This window comes from Mesocricetus auratus, unplaced genomic scaffold (assembly GCF_017639785.1).
Source record: "Mesocricetus auratus isolate SY011 unplaced genomic scaffold, BCM_Maur_2.0 Super-Scaffold_4256, whole genome shotgun sequence".
In the NCBI taxonomy this organism is placed as follows: domain Eukaryota; kingdom Metazoa; phylum Chordata; class Mammalia; order Rodentia; family Cricetidae; genus Mesocricetus; species Mesocricetus auratus.
Window position 1 is genome coordinate 74,814,160 of NW_024429182.1, and position 12,530 is coordinate 74,826,689.

The window sequence follows — 12,530 nt, forward strand, 5'->3', positions numbered from 1 at the left end:
TTTGATCTGTATCTTTGTTTACTTTGGCATATCTGTTGCCTTCAGCTCAACGTTTCTTATCTGGAAAAAGTTATTTGTGCAGCTGTTTCTGAATCTGGTTTATCAGTCCATCACTCCTGGGGTGATGGATATCTAGCACCTCTTTCCCCAAACACAGTGTTTGTGTGACCAAAAGAAACACCCTGCCCTGCACTCAGAGTCTCCCAAAGATGCAGGAACCTCGTCTCTCTTCTAGTCCTCAACAAAGCCATTCCTTGAATTGCAGTTTAGGGATAGTGGTAGGGAAGAGGTGACCAACACAAACACACCATCAAAGCCCATCAATCAGGTTGCATTAAGCTTTATAACAACACAGTTTCCATTTAGTGGGAGAAATGACAGTTTAATAACAGCTGAACAGATTCAACTCTCCCCACTCATACAAATTTCCAATTTTACTATAATTCCTGGCTTTGGAGATCTGCGAACAAGTGCTTTATGTCAAATGCTGTGTTTTAATTGAACCATACTAATGGGAAGGGACACTTTATTTGGCAGCCCTTGAAAAGGATGTCTGCAGACAGTCCTTGCCCTCCCCCACCCACTTCACCCTGCAAATCAACATTCTTGCCAATGGCCCAAGAGATGCCATCTCTGAGTAGAGAAAATGAACTATGAGGTGACCCTGAGGGGGCAGTGGTGAAACAAATAGAAAAACATTGAGTGCTCCCTTCCTTTCTGCAACTAGAAGGGTTCTACTCAGAACAACTAACAAGCAAGCTATGGTCATTGTCTCTAGGGTGGAGCCTCTCCCTAGAGCATGCCTCAGGGCCAAGATCATTAGGGAAGAGGATCTTTAGGTAAGGGGCCTCCCACCTGGAGAACTGGTGTTTTCCTTATACTCCCAGTTATAAGCATTGATATTTGCCAACTGCAGGGCTCACATCATAGCTGCTGTCTCCATGTTCTAGAAACATTCAAGTAGGTCAGATTCCAATGTGAGGCTGTGTGCTACGCTCCATAATTTAGAACACTCATGAAGAGAGAGACCTATCTTGGATGGCTCTCAGATAGAAGGCTCCAGGGGTGTAGGTTATTTTTTGGTAAGGAACATACGTGCATGCCTTTGCCTTCATATTGTGGGGAGGGAGGAAGTCAAAGGGTGGTGAGATGAGGCCTTTGATGGGAAAACTAGATAGGCCTTGGAGGGAGGATATTACTCCCTGGGAGTCTTGGAGCTCTCAGCCACAAATAGCATTCTGGAAAGATGCCAGAGCAGTTTACAAACCTGGGATTAAACACAAGACTAGAATCCAGACTCCCAAGATTACAGTAAGAGCTCCTGCAAAGTACATCTTCCTTCATTCTTTCCTTCCTACCTACCTTCCTTCCTTCTCTTTTCTCTTTTCTTTTTGCCACTCATCAACATCATAGCATATGTCTGTGACACTGGAAGATTCTTATCCTGCTTTCTGACTCTATTAACTAGTAGAAGATAAGTGTTTGTGGTGGATTCTGGTGAACATCTGGTCAACCATGTACATTTGGTTCCTACAGAGATGCCACGAGATCTCTACCTTTGCCTAAGCCCACAACATTGGAGGTAACCTGAATGGATGAGGTTAGCAATCTACTTGGCACTCCAGATGGCTGAAGCTTCAGAACCTGGGGGATTTGGGACTCTGGTAAAGAGTATCCTTGCTATTTATTAGCCTTCCCTCCATACCATCAGCCTCACTTATCACCCTCTTCCTGTTCCCACTGAAAGTCTTGACCAGTCATTTGGTAAAACATCATGTTGAATGGTTTGTAGAATTTCCGAAGTCTGCGGATGACATCTGGGTCAATGCGGGGATGAGTCCGACCTTTGCTCTTCCCCAAACATCTTGGGGCACTGCTGTCTTCTGGCTTCTTCAGGCAGGGGAATCCCTTGGTTTTGTTGAAGTAAAAGTGCTTCTCTGTCACAACACGCTTGAGTCCTAGGAAATCCTGTACTTTGGCCATCTCCCCTGCAGGGTCCACTATGAGTCGCTCACCACTGACAAACAGGATCTGAGAGAGGGGAAAGTACTGCAGCCAGTTTTCCAGGTGCAGAGCATAGATCCCAATTCGAATGGCACTCCACGAGGCATCAATCAGCCCCAGGGTCCGGTTTTTGAAGGCCAGCACCTCAAAGGTAGGGATCTCTGGCTTCTTTGACAGTGTCTGGGTATAGTCAGAAATGGCCCTGGTCACTGGATTCCGTACCACCACAATGAGCTTGATGTCCTTGGCCATAGAGTGAATGCGCTTGGGAGCCTCATTTGTCACAAAGTAACTGGGGGTCTTCTCCATGGTTATCTGCCCATCCAATGTCTTGGGCATCACATTTCTAGAAGAATGAAGAGGGGGGAAATACAGTTATTATTACTATACAAAAGATACTTGAATATCTTTGCACAGATTCTATGCAACACATAACCAAGGTAGGAGCCACCAAATAGAACAGATAGGCACTGGAAGTTCTCTTCCTTTATGTCCCAACTGTAAGCTTGACTATTCAATTATCAGAAAAGAGAGCATAAAGCTTATGTATTAATCCTTAGGAGTCTTGTATCCCTGGGTTTAAACTGCCTTTCTACCTCTTGCCAGTTGTATTTAACCTAGATATGCCCTTAATTTCTTTATATATTAGTTTTATAATCTTTGAAATGGAGGTAATGATAGCTCCGACTTCACACTGTAGTGTGAGGATTAAGGGAGATAATGTTTGAAAAGCATTTAGTATGGAATCTCATGTGTGCATGAGCTTAACAAATTAAGGGTTTTATTATTGTTGTAGTAGCTTTCAGGAAATGTTTGAGCTCAACAAGACCTCAAAGATTATCTGGCCCAGGGTTGGCAAATTCTCACTTCCTCCTGTTTGTGTGTGAGTCACAGTTAAGAAGGATATGTAATCTTTAAATGGCTGTGGGAAAAACCCAAATGATAGTAATAATAGCATTGTGTGATACATGGAAATTATGCAGAATTTAAATTTTAAAGCTTGTAAATAAATCCTCATTTGCTCACAGGCACACTTATTCATTTATGTATTGCATATGTGCTGCTTTGGTAAACTAGACAGCAAGAGGAGTTGGTGCAACAGGTATGTGGCCCACAGAACTGGAAATATGCATTATCTTACTTTTTAAGCAGTTTTTCCTGAACTCCAACTTAGTCCAAAAACATTGTATAAATGATGAAAATAAAGCCCAGGGATAAAGAATAGACAGGCATTAGACAAACTTTGTGTCCTCAGAAAACTTAAGCAAATCCCTGGGCCATGACATCATATTATAAAGTCCTAACATTCACCTTAAGTTCATTTGATAACAAAGTGACATACAGAATGCAAGCATGGTCTGTGTAAAAGACACACAATTTTCTTCTTTCTTTGCTTGTAAGTTTGCCTTATAAACTTCTCATGAAGCCTGCTCTACCTCCCAAAACCATATGTTAAAGGCTGTGTACCCAGCCTGGGTAGAGTGCTGGAGTCTTTAAGGCAGAGCAGAGGACTACATTTGTCTCTCAGCACCCACAATGTGGCTCCTAGTGATCTGTAAATACAATTCCAGGAGATCCAACACCCCCTTCTGACTTCTGCAGGCACCAGGCATGCTCACAGTGCATAAACATACATGCAGGCAAAAGCACACCTACATATAAAATGAATAAATCTAAAAAACATTTTCTTTACATAAAGGGCATATTAAGTCTCTCTCTCTCTCTCTCTCTCTCTCTCTCTCTCTCTCTCTCTCTCTCTCTCTCTCTCTCTCTGTCTGTCTGTCTTTCACTTTTTTTGTCTTGGCCACTTGGCCCTGAGGTGAACAGGCTTCCTCTACAATATATGCCTTCTATGATAAACTATGTTGCCACAGACCCAAAACCAACCATGAATTGCAGTCTCTGGAATCAAAAGTCATAATAAATCTTTCTTCCAAATTGATTGTCTTAGGTTTTTGTTTTTGTTTTTATAGTAATAGAAGGCTGCTAACTAACACAGATCCCACACCACTGTCTACTAGTCTACTTGACAAAAACACTTTCCATCTCCTCCCCTCCATCAACATATTCCTTCAGGGAGGGAACTGATGCTACTACCACCAGCTCAATTCAGAGGTCCAACCAGTGATTAAAAGTGAGGCTTAGGATCTTATTGTGCAGTCAGTTTGCTGTAGGCATATGTAGACCAGTACTAATTGAGGATAAACATGTTCAATACCTGATGGTACAGTGGGCCATCTGCCGCCAGGTGCTCCATTAAATCCATTCACTTCTAAGTCCTGCGCTAAAGTGGTACATTCAGGATTACACAAGACCTCTTTGTTATGATGACATGCTTTTAAATGTCTCAGCTAATAAAACTTAATACAGAAGAAGATCACTTAGCCTCTCTTACCATAATTAAATTTATTTACTATCACTTGCGTGGAGAAAGAATGACTTCTTTTTATCTCTAATTCACATGCTCTGTCAATAATTAATTGCTGCTGGGTTTTGAGTTTTCACAGCAAGCTCTTTGATTAAGCAAGAGGAATTTGCCTGGTAGAAAAATTCGCTAGAACCAGAACTTGCTGGAGTACAATGGTTGGGCAGAATACAGTTATCAGATCACAGCCCAAGACATGGGCATAAGTAATCGTGTTTGTTTGGGGGTGACATATTCTCCACAATATCCATTGTCTACATGTGTGTGCCAGCTTGAGCTCACTAACTGTCCTGCTCTCATCTGGAAGGATGAAGCTAAGAAACAGCCTTTGCAAGCAGACCATCCTAACCTGGTAACCTGAAAGCTCTGATGACCTTGGTGATCTCGCTGGATCTGCTATTCTGAACCTCACCTCCTCACATAAAAGATGGGGCTAATGAATTAATAAATGCCATGCTCACAGGGCTGAAATGAAGACTAAATGTGATAATGCAGGGGATCACTTAGGAGGGAATCTTCTGAATGCCAGAATCTTATTTTCACTTAAGCTAGCTGTCTAGGGTCATTTTCAGAGCAATTCTTACAGAAGGGCAGAGGAAAAGAAATTACATGTGACTGAATGGAAAAGCTGAACTGAGAGTCTGATCTAGAATAAGGCAAATTGTGATTCAAAACAATGTCGTCAACTACACTTCTTGATCTAGAGGCTGGTGGCCGACCAGGAAGCTGCCCTTAGCTTTGGTTAGATACAAGGAATAAATTCAATCCTGTTTCTATTCCTCCTGCAGAGATTATTTCCTTATCAATTTACAGAACTCATACCATATTATAAAGATATTAAATGCATGCTGTTGAAAGACACCTTCCTTACAAAGTATTACTTTTGCATGGCTTCTCCCTGATTTGTTCCCTGTGCTGCATTTTTGCATGTTTGTCTCATTTCATTTTTACTCAGTACAGAAGCAGCTGTGCAACTCCTCTTATCCATTCTTTGTATGCATTCCTTAAACATCAGTGCTTACTTTACTTTAAGTCCCATTCAAATTCATCTCCTCTACTTCAGCTAATTGACAATCTGTCAAGATCCTTGTGGATCTTGAATCTTTTATCCAGGACATCTGGAATGAAGTGGTTCCCAACCTATAAGCCAGTGGATAAAAGAGCATGACTACAAATGCCCAGCTCAGCATTTGATGCAAAGCAAAAAAACAGTCAGGGATACTGAAGAAAGCAGAGGGCAGATCAGTGGCTCTGATCATCTTTCTGCAGGTGACTGTGACAAGCATGTAATTTGCTGGCATTCCCACAGCTGGGCACCCATGGTAAGACTGGATCACAGAATTAATATCCAACAGTTTCTTGTCAATGAGAAAATTTCCAGTACCTTCTCCCCAATCTATGAGATAGTAAATCTATTCTGTTTGAAAACTCATCTTTTCAGTCACTCATTCATCTATTCAATTCATAATGATCATTTACTAGTAATATTACAGTAAATAAAACAAACATGGAACATGCAACCTAGCTGTGACTTCTGACAAATGAAAAGAGTATTGCAATGCATGTAATTAGCTGTTTTAATCAACAGAGTGGGAGTCATTACTATTCCAGTTCTACAGAGAAGGAAACAGACTTGGAATTTAAGGTCTCACTGCTTTGTTTCTAACTGCAACAGTAAAGTTATTCAGCAGTAATTTCTGTGACTTTCTCATGAATGACTTCCAAGCCATTGATCTCTTCTCTGAAACTGAGGCCAGTCCTGGACAGTTTTTTTTAACTTAAATTAGAAACGATTTTATTTTACATATCAATCCCAGTTCCGACTTCCTCCCATCCTCCCATGCCACTCACCGACCTCACATCCCATCCTACTTCTGCTCCCTAAGGTGAGGCCTTCCATAGGGGATCATCAAAGTCTCTCACATCATTTGGGGCAGGGCTTATTGTGTTAGGTTTTGTTGCTGTTTATCCTTCCCAAATCTCTAATCTGGGACTCTGATAGGGCAACTATTTTTGCCCTACCCTGGCCTCCTTTCCTGATAGCCTTGGATATTTGCTTGCCTGATATGTTTAGCACATGAGCAACGAGGACCTAAATTTGACTCCCAAGGACCCATGTTTATAAAAAGCTGAGGGTGTTGTTACATGCTTATACTTTTAGCACTCAGGAGGTTAAGTTCCAGACCAATGAGAGACTGTCTAAAAAAGTAAAGTAGGTGCCTCCTGAGGAAGAACACTGAGATTGACCCCTGGCCGCCACATACACAGGTGCACATTAGTGTATACGTAACACACATGCATTCACACACACACACAAACACACACACACACACACACAAGCGCTCAAAGAGAGAGAGAGACAGAGAGAGACTGAAGAGGACATTTCTTCTATTAGATATGACAAACTTCCACCTAGTCTTAGATTCTTATCCTTCCCACCTTCTTGAAGCTTCACCCCCTCAAATTTTTAGTTTTTAATTAAGTTATTCTCAGTTGCCTCTGACATTTCGGTACACCCTATGTTCTCACATCGTGTTGTGTGAGAGGAACAGGAGAAAGGCTAGGGATGCTGGAGGAAGCTAGACAAGGTAGGAGAGTTAGAAAATAAGGCCAGGAAAGATGGGTGGGGACCAAATCCTGGAGGGTCTGACTGATCTTGGGAGAGCATAGGACTCTTCTGTATATTACCAGAATTCATTGATGACCACTGAACAGGAGACTGGAGAATGATTTACACTTAGTAATCTTTTGGGCTGTTTGCTGGGACCAGGGAAGAGAGTGTAAGTGTCAAAGGTAGCACACTCAGAAGCTATGCCGGGACTATAGGTTAAAGAGGTAGTAGTCCCCAGGAATAAGCGCCAATATTCCATTTTGATGGTAAAAGAGGGGTGTCAGGGACCACTGGCAGCAGCATGACAGATGATGTAGTTTTGAGAAGAAAACTGTAAAACGAGCAGTTGTGGAGTGGAAGAAAGCAGTCTGATTTTGAATTTGGAACATGGGATGTGAGGTATATATCCTAAAGTGGAGACAGCAACTTATTTGTGCCCGGGAATCTGAAATCCGGGGGACAGACATTGGTTGGAGGTGGGTATTTTCATTCTCTGTGCACATTCCATCTACCAGGAAGTAAGAGAGCAATGTCTATCTTCCACTAGTCACCATTGCATGGTGAGACCCGCTCTTTCTGCAATGAATTCTCAAGCAGGAAAATATTTGAATGCTTGTTGTGACAAAAAAGTTAATATTTTCACTAACTCTTACTTTACTTCACTGTACTATATTCTAGTTTTGGTAAAGAGCTGGACACCTCCCCTGTACCGAATAACTGTTCCACCACATCACAATCCCTTACTAAACTCATCTTAACTCCCAGAGTCCTTGCATTACTGAGATTGCAATAAAGACCTCAAGTAGAGTGGGGTGCAACTTAGAGGTTGGGTTAGGATGTATCATGAACAAAACCCTGAATTTGTTCTCTTGCATTGCAAAAACAAACAAATATGCAAACAAACAACATAATGGAATTGGTTCCCATTCCCTGTGTAGCTAGTCTCCGTTCTTGAGGATATGGGGAAATGCTATACTCACTGTGTTCTTTGTGCTTCACGTGGCAAATGCCATTGTGTAATGCTCTATGGCTACCTGTGGTCACTGAGTTATTACAGGAGTGATACACAAATAAGTACACAGTCCCTGGAGGGTTGGGAAAACTAAGTGAATCTGGATCACATGCTCCTTAGACCAGGTTTTCCATGTATGTGGGTCAGCATGCTTTCATCATATCATCCTTGTCTGAAAGACCATGCACTTCATCTTACACCATATGGTGAGAAAACACTGCATCTGAGCTTGGAAGAGCTTGTTAACAGTATCCTGGGTGCTCAGAGAAGCCGTGACATCAGCGGCAACACACAGTCCTGAAGTGAGAATCACTCCACCCAAGCCGTCAGTTACTCTCACAACACAAACATTTATGAGATACCCTCCAATTCTCATCCCAACCTCACCCACTTCCACTGGTGTGAATACTTTATTAAGCACTGGCCTATTGCAATTCCAGTCAGCAGAGTCCAGGACCTCTGAGAAGACCATGACAATAGTTGCCATAGCGCCTCAAGTACCATTATTTACTTACACACTCTATGCTTTGTTTCACATGTGAGTAGAGACTGACTTCACTAAGAACTTTCAAACATAAGACTCTCCCATGTAGTCAAAAGCACAAAATTTAGAGCTCTATTTGTTTAAGCACTGGTTTATTAGTTGTCTGAATTTGCACACACTACTTAGCACTAGTTCAGATATGTAACTTTCAATTTTTCAACTATGATACTGCAAAAGTGGTTCACATTCAGTAGAATACCTTGAATTTGGATCTATTCCTGGGCTAACATATGTGACATGACTCCACTCCAACTCTGGTTTGATTGACACAGGGTCACACTATGCTGCTTCAGTCTCCAAGTATCTATGACTACAGGGCATCACACCATGCCACCTATGCTACTTTCCCTTACACTGAATCACAGTTTCTGTTCAACCACATGACCATGAGGGTAAATAGCCAACACCCCACAGTCTATCTTAACAGTGACGGTGTTAAATAGGTATACTAAAAGCCACTTTCAGGGTCTAGGTGTAGGGATCAGTTGGTAGGGTGCTTGCCTAGCCCACTGTTTGACTCCACAAACTGGGTTTGGTTGAGCACAGCTACAATGCCAGCATTTAGAAAAAGGGTCAGAAGTCCAAGATCATTTTTTAGTTACCCAGCAAGTTTGAGGCCAACTTGGAGGGCATGAGGCCTTATCTGAAGAAAAATGCATTGTTACCTTCTAATAGATTAAATATCTGATGACTTCATTGAAGGCATCCCCACTGTAAGTCAAGGAGCACTTGCAATGTCTCCATGAACAATCTCCTTTTCACAGGGAGTAGTATTAAATGAATGAATATGTAGAAAGTGGCTCACATGAGTTCTTGATACATTTGCTACTAATTTTTTAAAGCTCTTTTTTTGAATTTTGTACTATCACATTATCTTTAGAGATCAGAAAACTGAAACCCAAATGATTAATTTGTTTACAGTTAAAAAGAGGTAGAAGCCAAATAAAGTCTTCGGTTTTATCTAACATCATAGCTTGGCCTCTTGGTTACTTCTTGACAAGTTCCAAATTACAAGGGCTTAGCAAAGTGACACAACCATCCCAAAGTCACTCTGCTAGTAGGTGGCAAAGCAGAGCCTTAAAATCGGTCCTATTACATGGACAGTGAAGGCAGTTTACCACTGGGAATCACAGAACCCAGGCCAGAATCCCTAGAAATTCTTACCAGATCAAGCTACATCATTCAATTTGTAATATCTCTCTCCAGGGCCTTCTCAACTGAAGCGAATGGACACCATCATGAACACTGAGGGAGAAAGCAATCGACCATATGAGATATAAAGTGCCCATTCTCCCTGGCAGGGTCAGTGCAGAGCTTGCCTGAATTGCAGGTGTGTGGGCACCTTTCACTCTCCCAAATGCATTGTGGAGTAGAATAAATGGTGCATAAATTAGTAATATTTTCTGAGCCCTCCCGATGCACTATAACCCACAAAAATTGTGGTTAAAGCAAGGGCAGGTGGTGGGGCCAGCTCCTCTGCACTGAGGGAAGAAACACACTTAGTAGTCAGTGTGACACCTGCGTCACATTACCTGGTTCAACTGTACAGGCCCCGATGATTCACTGAATCCTTTATAGAGCTGGAGAAAGTCAAGTTTCAGAGAAGAAAAAATGATTCTGGCACTGCTATATTGGGAATTTCATTGTGGTTTTCAAACCCGAATTTGTGAAAAAGTATTGCAATCCAATTGAAAAACCACATTCACATACAGGGGACAGAGGAAAACGGCACATTCTGGGACCACCCTGCCTTGAGATAGAAACAAAAGAACATTCTGGGCTACAGTTCTGACTTAACAGTTAACTTTCTTCCTTGGACCTCAACTTCCTCTGCATAACTCTTTAATTCAACTGAGGGTTTAGTGGTGATTATTATATACAAAGTGTTAAGTGCATGTTGGCGTAAAAGCATGGGAGGTCCCTGACATTCAGGGCACTGTAAGTTCTTGGAGAGGAGGCTGGGGCAGACTATTTCTGTGAGATCCCTCTGTTGCTGCATCTCACCCACAGTGTCATATCCCTCCACAGGGAAAAGGGTACACAAAGGTGGGGCAGAGAGTGGACATGATGAAGATGATGATAAATGGAGGAGAAGGAAGAGGAGGGGGAGTGGAAGAAGAACAAAGAAGAGGAGGGGAGGAAGGAGGAGAAGGAGAAAGAGAAGGTGAACCACGAGAATAACTAAGGAGGATCATAACACCATACAGAAAACATGCTGAGTCTAAATGTCACACAATCACAATTTAGGAGAAAGTAGTAAACTCAGATCTTGAACATGTTTTCTGTGTTGAAGTTTGAGACTGGAAGGACTGTGATTCTCATTAAGTTGGTTTGCTTTGGGGCTTGCTTTGCCTCCAATGAACTATCTAGAAAGGGAATTCATCCCTAGTCCTGCCTTATCACCATCACTTTCTATATGTCCCCATCACCAAGAAAGGCAGCCTGTCTGCCAAGAGTGGGATAATGTTTCCATCCAAGGAAGGTAACCATTGCAGTGCCTTATGAACTATAAGGATGATGTGGCATGAGCTCCCTATGTGTCATAATCTTGGAATACCCCGAATTTCACAATGAGTACTGTGTACAAGGTTAGGTAGCATCCCTGGCCACTGTCATTTAGGTGGTCATAGGCCCCTATAGACATGCTAATCACATGTGCTCATAGATAGTGTCAGATTTCTCTTGGAAGTCCCCGTCATTCCTTGTGATCCACTGGTTTAACCAAAATTCTTAGATTTGAGTATGGTTTGTGCCTTTCAATAGAGATAGGATCTTAGAAAACCTGCTTAGCCCCCCTCTGCCTAGATGTTCTCAGATGAAAACTGGAGTGGTGATAATGTATACCTCACATAGCTGTTTTTAAATGGAGCAAATTGCTGAGTATTCAGCTATGTTCGTTGACCTGAGACTGAGAAACTTATAGCAGAAGTTTATTTTGGCTCATAGTTCTGCAAGTGGAGCTCTGAGCGCTAACAACAAGTAGTAGCTTTCTTGCTGTTGGAATCCAAACATAGCACAAGGCATCCATTGTGCCTTGACTCTAAAATGTCCTTTATGAGCTCATATTCTAGAGGTCCATTCCAAGCTGGTGTCACTATTTTGGTATCCTAAGTAGCCTTTAGGAGGTGAGGCATAGTTGGTAGCAGTAGATATTCAGGGATGGAACTTGAAAGCTCATTATTAGTTCTGCTCCCACTCTCAGCTTCTTCCTGACCCCAATGATGTGAGAAGCTTCCAGCATGTGCTGCCACCACCATTAAAACCTGACCGCACTTTCCCAGCCATGGGGAGGTAAAAGTTTCTGAAACTGCAAGCCCACCCTTAAGGTATTTGTCTGGCATTTTGTTACAGCAAAGTGAAGGTAACACATACCTATCACTAGAGAGAACATTCCTGTACAGATGTCCTCTGGTCACTCTCTCTTTTATAAAGCCACCAGTATTCAAGCAGTGAAGCTTCACAACGATGACCTTTTCTAACCCTAATGTCAAAAGGTCCCACCTCTAAACATCATGAACAGATTAATTTCTAATCCTCCTAATACCTCAATTAAATTTCAAAACATGAAACTGGGAGGCACAGTCTCAAACTTCTTTCTAGCCAGACACCAAATGAGGACTGTATAAGTGTATGTTATTTTTATGACTGTGGTCAACCAGCTAAGTTACCCCCGAAGAATTCTATCTCTTAGAATAGTGAATATCTGGACAGCTAAATGACATTCCTTAGATAGGGGAATATTAGCTGTGTGATACCAGTCTGAGTCTTTGATAACCCCTGGCTAAGTTTGCCTCAGATAAGGTGGATCCATCAATAGAGCCAGATCCCATATGACTTTATGAAGGCTGAAGTCTCTTCTGTAGCTCTGCACAATGACCAATTGGGAATTTCTCTCTAAACTAGAGCTATAGATTTCAATGCAAGTATAAGTTTT

The 12,530-nt window shown here is 42.0% G+C and overlaps 1 protein-coding gene across 1 annotated transcript in view; it reads right to left on the bottom strand.

Annotated features, from left to right (window-relative positions):
* Positions 1 to 324: 324 nt before the first annotated feature.
* Positions 325 to 12,530, bottom strand: part of Hs3st4 (heparan sulfate-glucosamine 3-sulfotransferase 4) — a 422,893-nt gene continuing 410,687 nt past the window's right edge. Inside the window, exon 2 of the mRNA XM_005063396.4 lies at positions 325 to 2,350. Coding sequence (XP_005063453.4) covers positions 1,714 to 2,350 — 637 coding nt within the window. The 3' untranslated portion in view covers positions 325 to 1,713. The remainder of the gene's footprint in view (positions 2,351 to 12,530) is intronic.